This window comes from Lepus europaeus, chromosome 9, assembly GCF_033115175.1.
Source record: "Lepus europaeus isolate LE1 chromosome 9, mLepTim1.pri, whole genome shotgun sequence".
Taxonomy (NCBI): Eukaryota; Metazoa; Chordata; class Mammalia; order Lagomorpha; family Leporidae; genus Lepus; species Lepus europaeus.
This window is the reverse complement of record NC_084835.1, coordinates 44,212,139-44,236,331: the sequence shown is the minus strand read 5'-3', so window position 1 is coordinate 44,236,331 and position 24,193 is coordinate 44,212,139. Positions and strand designations below refer to the sequence as shown.

Genomic DNA, 24,193 nt, shown 5'->3' with positions numbered 1-24,193 from the left:
CTCCACTTCTGATCCAGCTTCATACTAAAGTACCTGGGAAGGCAGTAGAAGATGATCCAGATACAGGTCCTGGATCACCCATAGAGGAGTCCAGGATGAAGTTCCCAGCTCCAGCTTTGGTCTGCCCCAGACCCGACTGCTGTGGCCATTTGGGAAGTGAACCAGAGAATGGAAGATCAACCTCTCTCTCCCTCTCTCTCTCTCTCTCTGCCTTTCAATAAGCAAATAAATGTTTTAAATTTTTATTTATTCATGCAAGAGGAACAGGGAGAGAGGGAGAAAGGGAGAGAGGGAGAGAGGAAGAGAAAGAGAGAAACAGAGAAAGAATGATCGTGAGAGCAAGCTACCATCTACTGGTTTACTTCCCAAAATGCCACAACTGTTGGGACCAGCCTGAAACTGGGCACCAGGAACTCAATCCAGGTCACCCACACAGATAGCACAGATCCAATTACTTGAGCCATCACTGCTACCTCCAAGTATCTGAAATAGAAGGAAGCTAGAGTCAGGAGCTGGAGTTGATATTGGCTGCAGGTACACGAGGCACACAGCTTCTTAACAGGAGCCTGAACCATTAAGCTGAACACTCACCCAAATTCTTAGTTTTAACTTCATTTTTCCGCAAACCTTTTAAAGTGCCTTCATAGACTGCGATAACAGATGTAGCACATAATCAAATGCCTTTGGTTCTCTGAATTTTAGTTGAAAAGTTTTAATTGAACCTTACTGGAAAAACAGAATAGGTCAGAGGAGCAAGGTTTATGACCCAGCACAGATGTTCCCAGGGAGCATGTTAGGGTGGTTTCTGATTTTCTCACCTTACTGGGTGAGTATAAGCACAAGGAAAGGAAATAACAAGGTTAAACAAGGCAATCAGCATTTTCTGGCAGGACAGAGGCACACTGCATGGCTTGTGTAGGAGCACACTCCTTCTAAGGGTGGGCTTGGGTTCGCCAGCATGCTGAATGTGCATGTTAAGGACCCCAGGACCAGAAAGAGTCCTTCCCATGGAACCTCTTTAAATCATCATTTGTTTTATGCCAACCAGCATGGCAAGCCAGCCACATGCACTGGTTATACGGCCTTCGGGCAGAAAATCAATACAGAAAAAGAAAAAAGAATAAATATTTTCTGTTGATGTCAATGCTTCAGCATAAAAGACAAAGCCAAGATCATGGCCACATCAGTAGAAAGACCTCTGATGTCAGAGGCTCACCATCAAGGACGTGCTGCCCGATACCTAAGTGATAGATGCTAGAAGATTTAAAGTCTCTGGAAAATGCCCCATTATGTTACCATTTAACTAAACTCAATACAAAAATAAAAAAGCAGATCCTTAAAGCAGAATTTAAATAATACTTGCTATCCAAAAAAAGTTTCCCAGAAAGAAGTAGCTTTTAACTTCAGAGGAGAGATGGAGCACAGAGGACTAAAAATCCTCTGGATAAGCTATAATTGGACAATGCTATTATATATTTTTCCAAATCATAAAATGAATAACACCAAGAGTCAACACTAATGTAAAGTATGGGTACCCGTTCAAGTCTCAGCTGCTCCACTTCCAATCTTGATCCCTGCTAATGGCCTGAGAAAGCAGCTGAAGATGGCCCAAGTGCTTAAGCCCCCATAACCACATGTGAAACCTGAAAGAAGCTCTTGGCTCTTGGCTTTGGCCTGGCCCAATCTTGTCAATTGCAGGCATCTGGGCAATGGACCAGCACACGGAAGATCTCTCTTTCTGTCTCTCCCTCTCTCTGTAACTCAGCCTCTCAAACAAATAAGTAAATTTTTTTTAAAGTATAGACATTGGATACTGTGAGTCAGTATAGGTTCACTGACTATAACATACATCCCTGTGGTGGGGGATGTTGATAATAAAGGAGGCTGCATATATGTAAGGGCAAACAGTCCATGGGATAGCTCTGTGTTGCTCCACTTAACTGTGAACTAAAACTGCACTAAAAAGTATTCTAGAGTATTTAGTGCAGTGGTTGAAACACCTGAGTCCCATATCAACATGCCTTGGTTCAATTTTCAGCTCTGGTCCTGACTCCAGCTTCCCACCAATACAGACTTTGGAAGGCTGTAAGGATAGCTCAAGTAACTGGGTTCTTGTTGCCCAGGTAGCAAGATCTGGATTGAGTTCCTACTCCTAGCTTAGACCTGGCACAGGTTGTTGGGGACATTTTGGGAGTGAACCAGTGGATGGAAGATCTCTGTCCATCCCCATTCCTACTGTCTTTCTGCCTTTCAAATCAAATCAAATCAAAATAAACTATTTTAAAGTGGCTTTTAACTACCTTTGAAAAGAAATATTTCAAGGCTATATTTGATTAGGAATTGTGCCTTTGGAGTACCTGAAAAGAAGAAAAAAATGAAACATGTCTCTGGTATCAGTTAGTAGTGATAGCAGCACCTATGTTGATTTGAAACAGAGGTGGATTGGGCCGGCACCATGGCTCACTAGGCTAATTCTCTGCCTGCGGCACCGGCACTCCAGGTTCTAGTCCCAGTTGGGGCACCGGTTCTGTCCCGGTTGCCCCTCTTCCAGTCCTGCTCTCTGCTGTGGCCCGGGAAGGCAGTGGAGGATGACCCAAGTGCTTGGGTCCTGCACCAGCATGGGAGACCAGGAGGATGCACCTAGCTCCTGGCTTCCGTAGCGGCAGACCTTTCTCTCTGTCTCTCTCTCTCTCACTTTCTAACTCTGCCTGTCAAAAAAAAAAAAGAAAGAAAGAAACAGATGTGGATGGTGTATATATAAACATGGTATGTATTAGTTCACAAATGTTTGTGGACAAATGGTTTCATGGATATCCCAGTGGTACTCAAAAGGCCTAATGGTTGTTGCAGCTTAAAAATCACTGCTCTAAACTAAATAAGTTTAGAGTTTATCACCATTTTATCCTCAACTGACCGTCTCAATAATTAATCAGCTGTTACCAACTTCACATAAATACAGGCATATAATGGAATGTACCCCTCATGCAAAATATCCTAAATAGCTACTGGGTATTTTGCAATGTTCACTGATCAATTCAAGGCAATATTTCCTCTGCCAATCCTCCTCCTTTCCTCCAAGTGCTTGCTATTGTACCACTGGGGGAGATTTCCCACAACTCTGTGTGTTACAGGATCTAAGAAGTCCTACAGTAGAGAAACTTGTATGACTTTATTTGCACCTACAATTCCTCATTTCTCTCATGCTTATTACTGAACCTCCAAGTTTCCACAACAGTGATTTCCAAACACGGACAGACTTTAGAGTATTCCAGAGGACTGGTTAAAACATGCAGATTAACAGGTCTCACCCCTAGAGATTCTGGCTTAGTAGGTTTGGGGCAGCACAGGGAATCTGCATTTCTAATGAGGTTCCAGGGATATAGGGGTTCAGACTCCAGACCATACTCGGAGAACTCCTGAGCTACCAAATACTTCCAAAAAACAGTATCTGAGGTTATGTTCTAAATGCCTTAGCATCGTGTCAAACTGAGGGAAGATTTTATAACAGAATTAATGTCCCAAGAGAATGTCCACTTTGTCTTCTCTATGCAGTGTCAGGAGTTCTAAATGTCAACAAAAATGGGCACAAGGAATTCATATTCATAACACTGTCCTATAAATTATATCAAGATTTTGTTGATTAATGAGCTGAAAAATCCTTTAGGTATGTGATTTTATAACAAACTTGGAAAGTAATCAGGAAACTACAATCAGTTTTGTCATGGCCTGAATGTTGATTAACTTAGACTACTTAATGATAAGAAGATAGCAAAATATACAACAAACACTAAGAAAAAATAGATGACTCTTAGGAAGTCATGAAATCTGACAACATAATTGTTTTGCTTTCTGGAAGTCATAACATGGTTAACATATTTGCTTATTCTTGGCTTTCTTGCTTGCTATAATTGCATCAGAATGTTTTTATAGACTCAGTATTATATAAAGAAAACATTTAATATCTCCAACATAGTTTACTAATTTCAACATAATCAAGTCATCATTTTCATTAAGAATGACAAGGCGTCTAACAAAACATAAATTATCATTTTAGGTATATTATTTCTAACCTAAGAAGTGACTGACAATTACTACCAAAACAGAAAATTTGGGTACCTGGTGACTAAGAAAATGGAAATGTTGTATTATGAACTATGCTGAAATTTCCTATAAATACTCTGCAAGTTAACTGAGACAAGAAATTGCCTTAGTTCAGTGTGAATAAAAATCACAGAGAGCTTCACCAAAAAAAAAAAAAAGGAAAAGAAAAATCCAGTTTTTAGTATCCTTAATGTCAATTAAGCTCTATCAAATACACATTAAAGGATAACAGAATTAATAAACTTCCTTTTCCTTCAATATTAGTTTAGCACAAGGAACACTGATGAAATGCTTATGTATTTCCAAGGTTTTAGACATCTGCAATGTGCTGGACAGATGCTACCTAAGTGTAATGTGTGTAGGTTTGCAAAACCTGAATTGAGAGTATGATTAAGATGTGTGACTAACAAGTCAAGAGCTGTCACTGAGCTCAAGCTAAATGGAAGGCCATAGGCCAAAATAGATCAAAATGCCACACTATCACAGGTGACTCTTTACTGCTGTCTCCTACAAAAGGGTGTTTTTTAAAGAAAATGTCAGGGCTGGCATTATTGGCATAGCAGGTAAAGCTGCAACCTGTGATGCTGGCATCCCATATGGGCACTGGCTGGAGTCCTGGATGCTCCACTTCTGATTCAGCTCCCTGCTAATGCCCTGGGAAAAGTGGTGAAGATGGCCCAAATGTTTGGACCCCTGGACCTATGTGGGAGACGTGGATGAAGCTCCTGGCTTTGGCCAGGCCCTGCCCTGACCATTGTAGTTATCTGGGGAGTGAACCAGGGAATAGAAGATATCTATCTCTGAGTGTGCGTATCTCTCTCTCCGTAACTCTCATTGAGGCCATGTGGGGAGTGAACCAGCGAATAGAAAATTCTCTCTTTCTTTCTCTCTCTCCTTCCCACTCTCCCTCCCTGTAACTCTTTCAAATAAATAAATAAATGCTTAAGAAAAGAAAATGTCGGCTGGCGCCGTGGCTCAACAGGCTAATCCTCCGCCTTGCGGCGCCGGTACACTGGGTTCTAGTCCTGGTCGGGGCGCCGGATTCTGTTCTGGTTGCCCCTCTTCCAGGCCAGCTCTCTGCTGTGGCCCGGGAGTGCAGTGGAGGATGGCCCAAGTGCTTGGGCTCTGCACCCGCATGGGAGACAAGGAGAAGCACCTGGCTCCTGGCTTCGGATCAGCGTGGTGCGCCAGCCACAGTGCAGCGGCCGCAGCAGCCATTGGAGGGTGAACCAATGGCAAAGGAAGACCTTTCTCTCTGTCTCTCTCTCATTGTCCACTCTGCCTGTCAAAAAAAAAAAAAAAAAAAAAAAGAAAGAAAGAAAAAAAGAAAAAGAAAAGAAAGTGTCAAACGTCCAGGAAGTATGCCAAGTAATCTTGCCTCTAAATTATGGGAAAGAAAATAATGCCTGTATTTCTTTATGAGAAGAGGGAGGAGACAGCAGAGAAACAATAGTACTGGGTAGGTTTAACAGTGGCACATGAAGATGGCAACCTGGAGATAATAATAATAATTACTATATTTGGATGATTAATAATTATAAATCTTGCTATTTATTATCAAGAACACTAAAGAAGAATCCTTTATTGAGCACTTCCAGCCTACTCAGCACTGTGCTGTCCAACTCAAAGGCCACATGTGTTATCGGGTCTTAAAAATGTGGCCAGTTTAGGAAATTTTAAATTTAATTTAAATTTAGATTTAAGCTAAATCTAAATATAAAAACACACTCAGCTTAGTTGTAAATATTTTTAAATGTTTGAAATAAACTGGGCATATGAATCTGTATTTTTCAACTGTAAATTTTATAAATTTATAAACAGATTAAATGATTCTGATGAAAATTTTACATCCATGTTCAAATGTGCTGGTGTGATCAAATACACACCCAATAATGAAGACAGTATGAAAGACTTACTATGAAGACTCAGTATTTAAAGTATGTAAGGGGCTAGTGCTGTGGCATAACGGGTAAAGCCGCGCCTACAGTGCCAACATCCCATATGGATGCTGCTTGAGTCCCGGCTGCTCCACTTCCAGTCTAGCTCTCTGCTATGCCCTGGGAAGGCAGTGGAAGATGGCCCAAGTGCTTGGGCCTCTGACCCCGTGTGGGAGACCCAAAAGAAGCTCCTGGCTCTTGGCTTCCAATTGGCCCAGCTCCGGCCTTTGCAGCCATTTGGGGAGTGAACCAGCAGATGGAAGACACCTCTCTCTCACTCTCTGCCTCTAACTCTAACTTTCCTTATTTTTTTTTTTAAGATTTTTTTTTATTTATTACAGTGAGAGGGAGAGACAGAGAGAAAGGTCTTCCTTCTGTTGGTTCACTCCCCAAATGGCCAAAATAGCCGGAGCTGCGCCGATCAGAAGTCAGAAGTCAGGTACTTCTTCCCGGTCTCCCATGCAGGTGCAGGGGCCCAAGCACTTGGGCTATCCTCTGCTGCTTTCCCAGGCCATGGCAGAGAGCTAGATTGGAAGAGGGGCAACTGGGACTAGAACCAGCGCCCATATGGGATGCTGGCGCAAGCAGAGAATTAACCTACTACCCCTAACTCTGACTTTCAAATAAATAAATAAATCTTTAAGAAAAAAAAAGAGAAGAAAAGCATGTAAAAACTTTCCAGCTGATTACATGTTGAAATGATAATATTTTAGATAAGTGGAGTAAAATAAAGTATATTACATTCAGTTCCACCTTTTTTTTTTTTTCAGTTTTTAATGGGTTTACATATGTGGCTCACATTTCTGTTTGACAGCACTACATTAGTGAATTACCTAGTTTAATTCTCACCAGAGCAAACACATTACCTCCACTTCACCAATGACATCACTGAGGCTGAGAGAGAACAGGAAACATACCCAAGGTCACTCAGGGAGTACTGGAACCAGGCTAAGTCCAGATTTTCAACAGGGGCAATGATTATAGTCACATCTCACAGAATAATGAGGTAGGTACATCAGTTAGTATTAGAGGGCATCTGACATTCAAATTATAATTTACTACAATTTGGACACCAAAGCCACAAAGCTGAAGTTGTAAGGTTCTGTGTGTCTCATAAATTCAATCTTTTAAGATTAACTTGGCTGTCATAAATATTACCAAACATTTAACAATGCAAGAAGACCAAAGGCCATTACTACGGCCTGTCTAACCAGACTAAAGATTCAAATTAAATTCCATCAAACCACACTGAGCCAATAGATCTTGACAAGCACCTCACATCCAAAACCTCCAAGAGTCTGTTTTTGGGTTTCTTTTTTTTTTAATTTGCTCCCCCCCCCTCTCTTTACCAAGACACAAAAGAAAGCCCAGTAAAATGCTGAACAGGGTAAAAGAAAATGCAACAAAGTTAATAGGAGACTATAGATGGCCCTTCAGAATTTGTAAAAACACAAAAACAAGAGGGCACGTTTCCATCACTGCACAATCTTGCTTTTGTTTAAGAGCCAAGTCCCAGTCTTGAAACGTGTGGGTAATAAATCAGCAGGCATTATTTTAAATCAACTGGTTTTATAAAATAAGCCAAGAGTTGAAAGAGGCAGGACTAATTACCAACATTCCTTGATGAATTACTTAGCGGCGTGTGCTAAGTCAATGTACGTCGACGTCTTGATCCCCAATTTTATCCTGGACTTATTTCCCAGGAGGTAAAAAGAACATGTGGCTAATTAAGGCACCGATCTCCAGATCTCCACAGCCAGAAGTCCTCAAGGTAAGATTTCTTTCAAAAAAAAAAAAAAAAAGAAAGAGAGAAAAAAGAAAGAAAGAAAGGTTCTTTGCCTGGTACTTATTAATCTAATTTTTACTACTTCACTAGAAAAACAAAGCTAATCTTGTCACCTTTAGACTGTCTGAACTACCATGCACTGTTCAGAAAAAATGTTACATATTTGTAACTTAGCCAATAAGAATTTCTTAAGCCTTTCCTAACCGGCAGGAATGTCTCTGGTTTGTCACTTCTAATTAAGTCTCAACAAAATTACCAGCCCCTAAATTTTAATTATACAAAACCCAGGGCCAACAGGGGAGATTACAACAAAACTATGCCTAATGGTATAAGGGAGAAGAAATTTGAATTTTTCTTTATATTTTGGGCCTCTCAGCTACTTTTTAAAAATAATTCACAGCTGGGTGATCCAAATCCTTTTGCTCACTTTTAGTTTTTAGGATTCCTATACTTTATCTTTCTTCTAGGGAAGACCACTAGGGTTGCATAATGCACATAAGTCTAGTAAACTCACGTGATGGAAGAGCTGTGCTCCCCCGCAAGGTTGTGGGGAAGCTGGACTTGGCTAAAACTCTTAAACAAAATGCATTAGAGGCATTCACTTTAATTACATGAGGAATGCATGCATATGTTCTAGTTAAAAAAAAAAAATACAGCCTTTGATCACCACCACCTCCAATACCAATTCCCATTCCAGAGATAATAGGAACAATTTGGTATAGATTCAGCCAGATCCTTTTCTAGAACATTCTCTATTGTTTTAGGAGTGCTTATTCCTTTTCCACGACCATTCTGTACTTTAACAGCCTCCCACTTTATCTGCTTCATATTTCTACTTTTGATTCATTTCCTTCTCAAAATGTTATAAAATAATATGTAAAAACATCTAACTTTATAAATAAGATCTGAAATACTGGTATATTTAATCAGAAGCTAAATTTTTCTCAAAGTTCAGGCAATACTCAAGTCAATACAAAGAGACATATTTAGGACAAAAACCAATATGCTATTACTAATTGCAACTATAACCTTGAGCAAAGCCACAGTACTGATTTACATGTTTTAATACAGATCCCACCTACTTATTTTAGTAGGGCAAAGTTAAAAATAGATTTTGCTTACACCTGTCCACAATCTCTCTTTTCAAAAGCTTACCCATAGAAGGTAGACTATCACACTCTTTCTTTAACTGTTGGGACTAAGTAGGTTTGTGAGGGAGGCTCATGACTTTGAGTATAAGATTTAGTACAGCTGACATTCACTTAAAAGCAAACAGAAAAACAATCAGGACAAATGTTCCAGTTGTAAGTAGTAAGATACAGCAAAGGCTATAACACTGCAGGGGAAGAAAAACTAAAAATGCAATAATAATTTCAGAAGAAAATCCATATTAAGAAATGTATATAAGTCTACTTCATTGAATAATTATAAAATCATTTAAAACAATACAAAGACATTGTTAAAACAGAATTATAAAGCATATGAACTGGGATGGGATGGGCCATCAAGATCTTAAGAATCTTGGTGATCTTGAGTTGTAACTTTTGGATGTTGTTACGAAAACCTTCATGCACTCCTTTTTAATCCACAATGATGACTATCACTGAACTGTGAATTACCTGGTCAGTGTGGCCAGGCAGTCTCTTTACACAGTAAACATGCATCCAGTTCTTTCATCATGCATATCAGGGAGACTCAAGGAGATACTTTAATTATTCAACAGAGAAAGCCCTTACTAACTCCAAATGCTTAAGACTATGTATCTTTTTGTTTGACCCTACATTTGGCTCTAACATATTCTGTTCTTGCCATTCTTTAGAAATGGCTAAAGCCTCAAACCACAATTAATATGCCTGTAGTCAAGGAAGCACTGCGGCCTTCTGTCCTCCAAGCTGTATAGATAGCACCATATTCACATCAGTAATTTCTATGAAAGTGTGACGCTCTGTCCAAAAGCTCTGTAACAAACTTACTACGGAACCTGGGTGCCCATGTCATTTGAGAGACTGAACACAGCTTCCTCAGCCTTTTAAAGTTTCTCAGGTAATTCACCCTATGAGAGGTACTACCACTAGAGAGTTCAACGGGGAGAGTTCAAACCCTGACTGTACCACTTAACTTCAGTGTCTTTGGATGAGCTTCAGTCCCTGCATCTGGGAGATGGGGATGCTAATAAGCACCAACTCACAGACCAATTTTGGGAAAAACCCAGTGCTGGCAGGTGCTATGCATGCCTGCTATTGCTAACACTTTTCCTAGGGGGAAAACAGACCAGCCAGAATGCAGGGGTCATATCTATAGGAACCTCAATAAACCTCTAAACACAACTCAAATGAGAGGAATTGGGAAAGATGTTGATTATCCTACAGGAACGCTTCTTAACATTTTTTTCCACCAGCATTCCCTGAAATAGCCATTTCAGGCATTTTTCTCTTAACTGCCTCTCCATCTCCAACTCCATGAAATTTTAACAGCCACATACACTGTTTGCCTGTTTATGTACCTGGCCTTGCAGGGTTACAAACCATTGCAACATGTAGGCTTTTTTTTTTTTTTTTTTTGCCCTTCAGGAACCAGGTCTGATATCACCTTTGTTGGGGATGCATGACTTACAGGTCCCACCACATTAAAAAGAATTCACCATTTAGAACCAGGAAAAAACTAGGCCCAGATCTGTAAAATGTCCTTACCACGCCCCTCTCCCTTCCATTAGTACAGAATTAGGAGAACTGTGTAAATGAAAGGAGACCACACTTAATCAGGATGGCTTCACCTAACAGCAAAAACGGAGAAGGGGCTGAGCAGGTGGCTCTCTCCTGGAAACCCAAAGATGATCCTCAGTCATGAAAAAGTGACTCAGGGAGAAGAAATTAAGGATCCTCATCTTAAAGAGAAGATACCACTAGGCTCAGGTGTTTGCTGAGCACAGGTGGCCCTACCCTCAGCTTGATGAAGTCAAATTACCAAGATGCCAGTGTACCCTACAGCCACATAAAAATGATCTTGTGCTCATACAGGGCAAACTGTTTCAATTTCATGTTAATATTACCAAGTGAACGTGCAATCAGAGCTGACGTTGTAGTGTTTTCAGAGATATGAACTTAGTTCAGTGGCTTAGTCGTGTGCAGGTTGAATATTTGGTTTTAGATAGTTGCTCCCCATGGGCCTGCTCTTTCAAGTAGCCCAAGCCTTAATATCCAAGCAAGGTATACTTTCTTCAGCATTCATTACTCAAAGTCCACTAAAAGCAGTGTCAACAGAAAAACCAAGTCAAATACTAATTAATAAACAGTTACTTAGATTTTTGCCCTTCTTGGTCTGTGGTAAGTGTGATTCTTCCAGTGCAAGAAAATTTCAAGGAGCCCCTCTTGTGCCAGCCTGAGATTATTAACTCCTTACCCACAGGGGAGCATAAACAGCCTGAGAAGCAAACAGAGCTCCATGCAAACTGGGCACCCCACCATCAGAGGGAGAAGACTGTTTTTAGCCCAGGAAACAGTAGAGCTGGAAGCAATACTTCCAAAAGTAGAGACAACCGCAAGAGGAAATTCTATTTGTTGGTTCCACTTGCAAATATGAACAAAGAGAAATACAGAGTTACCTCTACCTCATTAAAATAGACTATTTCTTTAGACCTCACTCTCACAAAAGACAACGATAGGGCTGGAAAACAGAAGAAGCCAGGAAGCCTGCACCTTAAACTGGTAATTTGGCAGTTAACTCCTCAGGGAGCAGGAAGAAAGGGAGGGCAAGTTAGCTATTGGGTTATTACTCTGTATTGTTGAAACCTGTTCAAAGTGAACAAATACCATAGGCAATTTGTTTAAACAAATCAATAAAATGAATTTTAAAGAGGAAGAAAACTACCTTATGTGTGACATGGAATGAATGACTCAGACTGTCCAGGGAAATGAAGTCTCTGGAGAATGAAGAGCTAGCTGTTGGTGGAACCTGGAATGGCACTCCCTTTGTCCCCCTGGAAAAAGATACAGCCTTGCAGACATCAAGTTTGATTCAAAAACTTGTAAAAACAATTCCCCAAATCAAGGCTGATAGACCGTCACATTGACGGGGGATTTAAGCACATGATAGCCCAGGTAGGAATGGACTGCGGTATGTGAAGAAATCCCAGCAGGTCCTGAGGACAACACCTCTAACAATGGCTTGCTTAACTAAGGGGACCAAGGCAAGCTTAGATATCTGAGACAGGCTGAATCTCTCCCTGCTTCTTGCAGTCAAGTTAATGATACTCGGGTTCTGTATTCCTGGCTAAATAAATTAGCAATTAAATCCAGTGCAGAGTGTGGAAGAAGTCCCTTCTACCACTCCATAAACTACCAACTAACTTGTAATTCCACATATACCCTTTTTCATGTTTTTGCATTACACCTGAAAAATAAGCTACACCCTGAAATTCTACTCCAGATGGATTTTGTAATTTTCAGAGAAAAATCATCAATCTAAGTCATCCACACACTCCATGCATAGTGAAACCTCTTAGGATGTCAGTTGCAGAATAGGAGCACAAAGAAGCCAGACTTCCATTACAACTCTCTAGAATCTCTATCCAAATAGACACTATACTGATGAGATAGCTACGAAGTCAATGCCAACATAAATTCAGTTTACAATATACAGGTGCAGGCAAAAAGGGTGTTTGCATTTGATCAACAGCAAAAGTCACTCCTCAATTTGGAACAATTTTCCCAATGCTTGAAATTATTGGGAAGAAAAGGAAAAACTTAAAAATAAATTCCTTCCATTAAAAATAAAATATAAACAATTAACAATCCTTTTTAAAAATATTCTCCAACGCAGAACAGAAAAAAAGTTCAATCTTTTCCAGAAAGAACACTTTGCCTTTAAGTTGTCAAATTCCAAGACTAAAGTACAAAAGCAAACAAAAGAGAGAGAAAGGAATGTTTTCAAGTTATACACTGTCAGAGTCCATGTTAGGGAAGGTGGTGAGGAAATAAATCCTGATAAACTTGCCAATCCAAGATCAGAGCAACCAGGTGGTTTGGTAATTGATCAAAGTTAGAGAGCTGAGAGAGTGAAAAGAGGCTTGGTGCATAAACAACAACTTGATGACGTGGTGGTTGGTACCATGATGCTTCTGTAGCCATGAGACCTCGAACACCCACAAGGCCTATCCCTGATTATTCTGCTTTTGTTTGAAAGAAGCTACCCCAAATTTCAAACCTCAGGTTTGGATGTTTCTCAATCATAACCGAAAAAAATCCACCTGTGGAAGAATCCTTTCATTAATGGTTCTTAATGGTCTCTTTGATCATTCACAGTTTGAAGTACAGAAAGTGTCCACTACTGTGAAAAATACATTATGCATTCCAAGAGTTGGGTAATTTATGGTAAAGAAGCATCCTTAAGTTACAGTACTCAATTGACGAAGGTTGTTCTTTAGAAACCTAGAGAAGATGCACAGCAATATGACTATTCCAAGTCATTGGGCATGAAAGTCAGCAGAGAAATAAATCTATAAATTAATGAAATTGATATACAATCAGAGGTGAATCCTGCAAACTTTCATGAATTTACAGAATGAACAACAACCACGTGTAAAGGAATGAGTGATGCAAATTTCCAGTTTCTGGTGTGAATTCAAAATAGTCCTAAGTTTACCAGATGTCAACAATTTTTAAATGTGCTTTAAAAAACTTCAAATTTTACATATAACTTGCCAAGGAAAGGGATTAACCCAAAAACACTAATTTAACTTTTCAAAACCCATCATTCAACCCACTAACAGAATGTTGGTAGCGTGAGTTTGTATGAAAACTTAACTATGACCTTACTTCAATTAAGTTCTTGAACACCAGCTGGGAGATGGAAGGGATGGCACAGGGATTCCTGTACATGCTAGCACATCTAACTACATACAGTTACCTCCGGTGGAAAGTGCGTATGTTATTTTAGCAATTTAAATCTTTAAAAATTAAATGAAGAATTTACTCATATACTATGCAAAATTTACTCATATACTATGCATTGACTCATATGCTATGAGGATTTTCTCATATACACCATGAGATAATATTTAATAGAATTTATAACAATGCACTTGATTAGTATACTTGATATTATCCGTTATTTGAAAAGCACATATTCATAAAAAAAGATCTAAGATCATCTAAATTAATTGTGCTGCTTTTAATCATTTACTGCCTTATAATAAAAGCTACAAAATGGAAAACAAAAGTACTACAATTCTCTCATTTATCTTTCTACAATAAATAATTGTATACACAAAACTTTAGAAAATATGTACTCTTTTATGATGTACTAAGTCTTTACACATTTGAATTAATCATTTATATGATATTCTCCTTTAAAATTTTCATTGGTGTTTCTTAGAATCCTAAATCATATATTTTTATTTGGTCCTTCATTTACAAAGGGCACTAAAAATTGTTTAAAAAACTATCCAAATCAGATCTATCCACATTCTTATGCCAACAAGTCTTTCTTTTCATTTATATGATACACTTCACTAGTTTACATAACTGAAAGTATCAAACCATGAAAGATAAAAGTAGATAAAAACTACTCAGCATGAAATATAAAATTTTCAATTGTTCACTTAGTTAGACTATGTCTTCCAGTGTTAATAATTTATTTGTGCTTTAACTTTGAAAATTTTTCTGGCATTTCTATGTTAGGGACTACATCTGTATCCAGTGTTACTAGGACACAGTAACATGAGAAAAACCAGATATGTCATTTGTAGGACTTAATGGAGATTTTAATAAGTTCCCAAAATAACATACTTTAAGTAATAAAAAGATTTGGAAGTTATGTCCATTTTTAATGTAATATGTAAATGATGCTTTAACACATTTGTATTTGGGTCATTTCATCACCATTGGATAACTGCTCCAGTAGGAAAATTGATTTCAGCTAATATGCTTTACTGTAATATCAAACATTACCTTCCAACTACCAGCCTAAATCCATGCCAACTCTTCTAAAGTTTGCCCTTTGGGCTAAAAAAAGACTTCTCCACATCTAATTATAATTTAATTCATAACTTTAAAAAACCTGAGGTATAGACAAAACAATTATGATCCATGCAGTCATGAAACAAGTTAAATCTTACTTAAATTTTAATACAAAATTAGTGATTGTTGATTTTCACCCAAACACAAGAGAAAGATCCAACATGTAATGATGTAGTCCAGAGTATAAGCCTTGCCTTTATTTAAGTATGGGGAGAAGACTAAAAGATCGGATAACTGTGGCAATATTCAGAATTTTAAACGACCATGTAGCAATAAAATTATATGTTAACCTACCTGGATCTTTTTTTTTCAGTTGGTTTCTCTATCAAAGAATTCCATTGTTTCTTCACTACATTTTAAAAGTGTCTTTGCAAATGAAAAATAATTGATTTTAAATTTGATTTTAAAGAATTGTGTTCCTACTTCCAAGTCAGGATCACGTATTCACTCCCTGATCATAACACATTATCTCTCTATTTGTTTTAGTAGAAAACTTTAAAATGGGGAGGTGTTTGTTTTTCTTTCTCTCTCTCTCCCTCTTTTTTTTTTCTTGAGCACATGAATGAATGCAAAGACCAACAACGAATCACCAGTGTGTAAAGTTCACATTGTTTAATGAACAGTAACACTTGTGACTCTTCAGAATGAATCAATTAGCTGAATGGGTTAAAAAAAAGTAAAGGTAAGAAAGTTCTTCTATTTCTCTTAAATCGGTCATATTTAAGAACTGAAATGATTCTTTTTAAACAAGGAATATCTTCCCATGAGATGCAGAAGACACATGTGAGACAGAATTCTATTCTTAGACTTGTTACAATTTTCCCCAGTAATTAGGAATCTATATGTCCCTGATAGGATGATGCTAACAAGCTCCTGCAGTTTCTATTCCAGCAAGAAATCAAAGAGACCCAAAGCAGACAACTCACTTCAGTAAAAGGATTATGTAGGCTGGTTATTAAAGCGCAGAAAGCTCTTCCACAGTTTTATATCTGAAGAGCCTTTGGAAAAAGAGTCTGATGCTATAGACAACATTATTTACTAAATATAGAAGAAAAATAGAATATGGAAAATTAAATATAAGAAAAAATACATACAACTTATTAAAAAGAGGCCTGGTTTAGATAACTTTTACACGTTGAAACTTTCCTGAAGAAAAAAGATGTCACTATCACATCTAATCCTACTTGGAATTCTGCATAGAATTTCTGCCATTTATTGAGGCCTCCTATTTCACTGATAGTTTGCATCACTCTTTAAAAATATAAAGCCACATAGGAACCAATGGCATGGCACTTACAAATACGATTCTGATGGGTCAATATAATCAAACACACACTCAGATCAATAAAACACCTAGGAAATAGAGAACAGAGGAGAGCTTGGTCCAACCAACAAGAGCAACATGCACATACCTTAAGGACTTCCATCGGCACCTGGGTGGCAGAGGGCAGAGTGGTTGGCACACTGACGTTTATGGCTGGTGTCTGACTCACGGGCACTCTCTGTTGCATGAACTGGGCCGCCTGCAGCTTCTGCTGCTGCTCCCTGCGCTCCTGCTCCTGCATCTGCTCACGCATGAGTTGCTGGCGTAGCAAGATGCGTGATGTCATACTGGAGGAGCTTATCGGAGGCTTGGAGGCCCCAGGATGCTCTGCAGAACTGCTGTAGGAAAACCAAAATGCACATAACATTTAGTTTCCTAATGAGACCCTTCGTTTGCATTTTGGGGTATCCTAAATTGCACCAAAGTATGAAATGAGCTGGCGCGAATATAATCAAGTCGTAGAATGGTACTCCACATAATTGAAAATCAAGAGGTGACAGGATTTAAGTCATTAGTTGTTGAATTAAAATGAGTCAGCTTGATTGCATCAAGGCATTTTTATCCAGTAGTTTAATTTTTTTTGACATTTTGTGCTGTATACTACTCATCATCACCAAATATAGTGCCGCCATATGTAGTGCCAAGAGGCAATGTGTTGTAATGGCACCCAGATTTCCACATTTAAAAATAAATAGCTTAATTTGCTTTTCTGTATAACTGAATCTAACCAAATAACTACTCCTTTCTGGTTATCTAAACTCTTTGAGGTTGTCTAAAATGTTTATTAATTAATGAGGAACTGTTCAAAGAAAAGGTGAGTTTTGCCATGGGGAAACTTTTATAAGATAAAAAATCATTAATGAAAGAAGCATTTGGACCAGAGTGTTGACACTGAACTCAACCTCAGTTTTTGGACAAGGGGCAGAAGACAAGCTAGTCTGACAAGCCAATTCTTCTCCGCCTGGTTTTGTTTGTACCACCTTTTCTTCTGATTCATCCTGGCATGCCTTCCACTATGAGTGAGCTGTGCATTCCCCAAGAGGCCTCCGCAAATGGTCTTGGTACACTCTACACAAAATTATGTAAAATGCTTAACATCTAGTCAGAAGAGGACAAGACTTCTAATTTCACTAAATAGGGATTCTAATTGCTTATCTTGCCAGCCCTTTGGCATCAACAAGTTGTTAAACCTCTCTCTGCCTCAGTTACCCTACCCAGAAAAAGGGAATAATCACATTTTCACCCATTAATCCAAAATTAAATTAATTAAAAGTGGAAGGTGATTTTTTAAAATTATCTTTACTGTATCATTTATATTTTAAAGTCCTTCCCTTTAGGGATTTTGTGAGGATCAGATAAAACAATGCATAAAAATGCCATAGAACAATGAGTACTACATAGTACTGCCTCAATAAATGTTTGTCACTACTATTATTACTGTACAGAAAACTTGTTACTTGAGTGTAATTTTTTAAAAAATTTCTTTTTAGGACAAACACCATAAAACCCAAGTATCTGGAAACAGAATAAAAGGAACATTTGAGGAAATATTCACGCTTCACAGAAAGTATTTGACCCTTGAGCTCTCTCTCTACCTAGTACAAGCCCCAGTATTGCCTTCACCATCTAAGAGAGGGTATAATAAAGCTTTGAAATCACTGACTATCCTGAAGAACTCCTTAAAGACAGGAACCTTTAGAAGAAGTGTTTGTTTTGCCCCTACACAGTTCCAGAAAAATTATGTCATAAAAATTATACTACAGTTTGCTTATTTTCACCACAGGAAATTGGTGGAGTAAACTGTCACAGGCCAATATAATGTAATACTATGCAGTCAATAAAAATGGTGTTGAAACATACTTATTGATATGAATAAAGTATGCAATATAATGAAATTGGAAAGGCCAGAAGCAAAATAGAACTCAAGGTAGCTTCCAATTTTTTCTTTGTATTGTTTATGAGTACAAAAAAAGCAAAATGACCACATTTCTGTATATCATTGTTGGTAAACATTATTATAATATTTTAAGAAAAGTATTATCAAAAAGCTGTAAAGTTATTTTTCATCCAAATTGATTCAGAAACTTCAAGGAAAGGCATTTTTTCAAAATGAAAACAAATTACAAATACAAATTTGGAAAAATTGACATTGCAAAGCTCTTTACAAATTGCAAACTATTATGGATCACCTATATTTGTCCCATGAGAATGGTTGAGTAAATTATGACACATGAATTCAATAAAATACCACCTACATATATTTTTTATACAAATCACTCAACTACAGAGCAAAGTAGGAAATGCATGCAATAAGAGTTCATTGTAAAGCAGGATTCAAACATGTTTACCTTTGGATTTTTAAAAAGTACAGTGTGTGCATATGTACAAAACATACAAAATGACTAACATGAGACACATGAAGATGATCATAATTGCCAGACTGGGAATGGAATTATAGATAAGTTCGTATTTCTTTTGTTTTTCTTGCCTTGACCATAAAAAGCAGTAGCATTTTTCCCCCCAGTGGCAGAATATATGCCCCTGGATACTGATTTAAGAACATGCAGAAATGACTTGAGTGATCAGTTGCCATCTGGCTAGAAGAAGGATATGTGGGTCCATCATAGTATTTTGACACAGAAAGAAAATGTGGGACTGGGTCCAGCACATGGGTTCTCTTACGGGTCTTCAGAGTCCCAGATCTCACCCCCTCTTTCCTTCATGTTCTCCTACACTTCCTACAGACACACATAGAATTGAACAATGTTAATACCTTGCTTACTGTTTTAATAACATGCACTCATCCACACCAGAAAATGACCTCAGCATTACCCTCTCCACACAAAATAATCTACTCACTGGGAAAGCTCTACAAAAAAAGCATCAAAAGAAAATGTATTTTCCCACTTTTCAGTATGTGTTCAAAGCTCAAATGTACTTTCCTAAGCCAAGAAAAGCAGGGATGAGGTGGCTATTTAAAAATAAATAAATAAATAAGCAGTCTATTCAAAGCCTGTCAGGTTTAAACACTCCCAGAGAGACTGATCCTTTTGATAAAAACGGGAGCAAACCTTTGTGCTGTAGCAAATGCAGCTGTGGAATAATCGCACTAATTAGCTGCTCAAGACAAGTCATTGGCTGTGATACTGGGGGAAAAATCCTTTCAATTAACAGTAAAGCATTCTCAAGACATCTTGAATTAAAATTACTAGTTATCAACCACACCAAGGTTTCATACTTTAACAGCAGCACCAATATCATTTAAAGCATTTTCTGAAATATCCTGTGAGAAACAAAATTCATATTTACACAGAGGGCCAATACAAATAAATTGAAAACCCACTGAAGAAAACATAGCAGATATATCTTCATATTTATAAATAGAGCAAAGCTCAACTATTGAGTCTTCCACAAAAAAACAAAAAAAGTACTAAGGAAAAACGGGGGTCAATTCACTGCACGCACTCTCTGTACGACATTCCCATAGTGATAAAGGTGACTCCCAGATTCTCAGCTTAGCTCTCAATCTCTTAAGCATCCCTTTTCCTTAGAAATAACTGGATCCACAGTTATCACTTTTCAAAGGCAAAAATGAAGATATCCACACTTGACAATGTTAGTAGGACAAACAAACGTAATGCTTTAAACTCAAAATTCAGGTATAGGTGAGAACATTACAGGCAGCTAGAATGCTTGTTTTTTAAAAAAAAATTAAGACCAACTGCTGAAATTACTCATGACATAGGAGAGATTTCCAATGTACTTAATTTGAAAGCTAACTGAACTCATCCCGGTCCATGAAGTTCAGTCTTCGATAGATAATCCTAATTACATGAGTCTGATTCCTTTTAATCAGATTATGTAAAGGTCATTTATTCAACAAATAGTTGCTGCCAGGTGCTGGGAATACCTGGTTTCTAATCTCATAGAGTTTAAAGCCATGGTCGCATAATTCTGAGATGTCTTAAAATTAAGTCAATTATCTAGATTATCAGACACCCATGTTGTTCCATGTGGGAAGGTGTGCATTTTACCATCAGAAATCACCCTTTAAAGCCAACTGGCAGAGAGGCAATGCTTTTCCTGGAGCTCATGCGAATCACTGAAGCCAGACACAACTGCCTGAGTGCTGAGAATCGTTCCACACCAGCTCACCAGCGATGACCACCAACTGGACTTCAGGTTTACCTCACTCTCTGCCAGGCAGTGAGGTCTTCAATGGGCAACTTAACTTCTCCAAGCCTCTCCAAATTCCACCTCTGAAGTAGACTGCAGACATTGGGTGTTAGTTGTCAGCATGGTGTCTGGAATGCAGTAGGTGGACAACAGATGGACACTGAATGTCGCTTGAGTCCATATCTCTAAGGCTAATTTACATTTTTAACCTTCAAAGCCTCCCTCTTCTCTGTGATGGTCCAGGCATATTGGTCACGGGATCTCAATGACCTGACACAGTCTTAAGTTTAAAGGACTTATCTTATTGCCTTTATCAACAACTTAAACACATTAGAAATTCCAACACACCTCAGCTTCTAAACAACATCTGCCTAACCATCTCTCACCTATTTAAAAAACTTCTGCCTATTTTATTTACTTGAAAGAGAAGGAAGGAAGGAAGGAAGGAAGGGAGGGAGGGAGGGAGGGAGGGAGGAGGGGAAGAGGGGAAGGGAGGGAGGGAGGGAGGGAGGAGGGGAACAGGGGAAGGGAGGGAGGGAAGGAGGGAGGGAGGGAGGGAGGAGGGGAAGGAAGGGAGGGAGGAGGGGAAGGAAGGGAGGAGGGGAAGGAAGGGAGGGAGGAGGGGAAGGAAGGAAGGAAGGAAGGAAGGAAGGAAGGAAGGAAGGAAGGAAGGAAGGAAGGAAGGAAGGATCTTCTATCTGCTGGATCATTCACCAAATGCCCACATAGCCAGTGTTTGGCAAGGCTGAGGCTGCAGTCCAGGAATTCAATCCAGTTATCTTACCTAGGTGGCAGGGACCAACTTCTTGAGCCATCACCTGCTGCCTCCCAGTGTGCATATTAGAAAGAAGCTGGAATTGGGAATGCATCCAGCACTTGAACCTAGGTACTCTGATATAGAATACAGGTATCCCAAGTGTGGTCCCAACCACTATGCCAAACACTTGCTGACACCAATTCCTCACCTTTGACAATGGCATCACTACCCCCCTTTATATGACCATATGGATCAGCTTTGATCCTAGCATCACAATCTTCTAAGGCAGGAATATAGCCAGCTGAAATCTAAAAGCTGAAGGAATCGTTAAACTTTTCCCTGTGTTTTCCCTCCTCAATTCCTCAGGCAGAGCCTAGCTCTACGAGTACAAACCTATGACAACAGCCAAGTAAGCCAATCTCTTTGTGCTTTGGTTTTCCTTATTTACAAAGAGTATTTTTTAAATATATCTGTCTCTCAGCATTGTGAAGAGGATTAGAATTTATAATAGATGTAAAAAGTTTAACACAATGACTAGAATATAGTCCAACAAACTGGGACATAGTTCAAAGACTAGAGGCAAAAATAATATTAAACTATCAATGTGATAGTACTTTTTGATTCAAGGGAGAAATTTTTATAAGCCTATGAGAAAGTTTGGACCACAGATTATATCTTATAAAGTATAGGTACTTCTGACTTAAGTCCAAGAAAACTTTTGGCCAAAGTTTTGCAAGGATAGAGAGGAAAACACAATCTATTCTGCAATAAAGTAAGAATACTAGTGTGTTTCCCCAGTAAAAAATAATTTCTATTATAGTCATTCAACTGATAGGGCTCAAGGTCTCATATGTTGCCTTCACTGGAGTACAATTTACTTATGTCCAGGGAAGCACAATGGCTCAGGTTCACACACAACGAAGACATAGGAAGGCACCACCTAGTGTTAACTCCACTAACAGATGAGAAAGTTATGTCATGGACAGGTTAAACTGCATGAGTTTTCAAGTCCAGAAGGTTGGCTATAACAAAGTCAGCTGAGGACTTTCTCTAAAATATCAATGCATAGTCTCAATTCCAAAATTTTTGTTTCATCGGAGGAAAGAAACAGCAATCAATATGTTGGCAAGAATTCAGTAGTTGATACTTGACTGCGTTAGGAAACAAAAAGTAAAACACCCAAGACACCCATCTGCATGCACTTATCTAATTGCTAAACCAGAGCAACTTCTTCTGCAACTGATTAAAGAAATATTCAATTTACTTATGTCTATATTCAATTCTCTACCTCCAGCGAACCCGACCAGAGCCTAGACTCCTTCTGATACTGAACACAACATATTAGGTGGCATGGAATGAAAAGAATACTCATTCTTGCCCAATCATCTATGAAAATGAACAAGAACATCTGTCCAGAGACTGCCAATGGATCTTTAGGGTGACAGGACAATTACTTTATCATAAATAGAAGAAATAAATTAGGTGAATCTATAGAAATTTCCCTTAATCAATCTGTGCTACAAGCAAAAGGAAATTCTGAAGAATATTTTCCAAGTGCCATCAAGGATAAAAATCTGAGTTGGCACATGGACACATGTAATAATTAGCATTTCAAAATGATTGGTGCTCCTGTTATCTCAATCTTTCCTTCCAAAGTAATTCAGGAAGACCCATGTACAGCAGAAACAAGTACCAATAAGTAATTCTATCACCCCACAATAGTTGGGAGTAGAATGCTTGTCAAAGTGAAAGTACTAGTTACCACAGCTTGGCTTCAGACACTGAGATCATCTGGACTTGGGTCACCATGAAACTTGGGTTTCAGTGGTCTAGAAAAAGAACATAATCTGCCAAAATGTAGCTGCTTTTGGTAACATTACTAGTTCAGATAATAAATACTCTAGGTTTCTGACACAGAATAAAGTTTTCAAAATGCAGCATATCTTTCTCTTCTTTCCTTCAACAAATATTTGAATGCTTTCCAATGGCCTGCTGCCACTCGACCCATGAGATATCCTGGTGTATAAGCCAGATAGTGTTCCTGTCTCTGGAGCTTCACTTCTTTCACCGTACAAAAGGAGGAACATATACTACACACTAAGATCCACCACTCACATATAAGTTAAAATCTGAAATTTGTGCTAACACTCCTAAACACTGGAAGCTCTCCATATCTATTCAGAGCTCTCCAAATCAAAGACAGTCTTAAGAAGACTCCCAATACAGCAGTATTCCCCAAAAGAGTAAACAAAAAAATAATGTACTTTAAGTCAGAAGAAAAAAATTGAACATTAGGAGTTGGCACAGTAGGCTAAACCTCCGACTGATGCACTGGCATCCCACATGGGTGCCAGTTCATGTCCCTGCTACTCCTCTTCTCAACCAGCTTTGTTATGGCCTAGGAAAGCAGGGGAAGATGACCCAAGTGCTTGGACTCCTCTACCCACATGGGAGACTCAGAAAAAGCTCCTGGCTGCCGGCTTTGAATGGGCTCAGCACTGGCTGTTGTGGCCATTTGGGGATTGAACCAATGGAGCTGGAATTGAGAGCAGAGCTGGAATTTGAACCTACACACTCTGACATGTGATGCAGATATCCCAAGTGGTATCTTAATCACGATGTCAAATATTCACCCCAAAACACTGCTTAATGTTATTTTTATCTCATCATCATTATTTTCTATTTTCATATGTTTCATAGTGTAATATTAGTTCAGTAGCATCCAGATCTAATTTATAGGCACAATAAAAATTTGTTGAGAGTTTACTTAGGGAAAAAACCTAACTAGGAGCAATGATCAAAAATGTTTAGAGATCTCTATGATGTAATGCTCTTCCTGGCAATTTTTTTTTATCACTAGATTTTAAGTTGGTTATTTTAATCACTCACAGTGTGCTTCCCACTTCTACATACTCCAACTAAGACTATGTCAATTTCCTACTAGTAGATATTTTAAACTGAGGATATGAATGTTGCCATTTCCTCCTTTTATGACCACGACTGATCTCCATTTCCCACAGCTGCCACTGTGGGCTGGCATACTCTTAGCACTCACTTCCTTTCAAGGAAATGGCCCCCGAGAGCCAGATCACTGAA

The 24,193-nt window shown here is 38.6% G+C and overlaps 1 protein-coding gene across 12 annotated transcripts in view; it reads right to left on the bottom strand.

Annotated features, from left to right (window-relative positions):
• Positions 1–24,193, bottom strand: part of MITF (melanocyte inducing transcription factor) — a 246,326-nt gene that overhangs the window by 78,999 nt on the left and 143,134 nt on the right. For 9 of the 12 annotated variants that reach the window (XM_062201249.1, XM_062201251.1, XM_062201257.1 and 6 more), the window contains one exon: positions 16,253–16,502. In XM_062201249.1, the coding sequence (XP_062057233.1) occupies positions 16,253–16,502 (250 nt within the window). The remainder of the gene's footprint in view (positions 1–16,252; positions 16,503–24,193) is intronic. The other 3 variants (XM_062201250.1, XM_062201252.1, XM_062201260.1) reach the window with 1 other exon arrangement.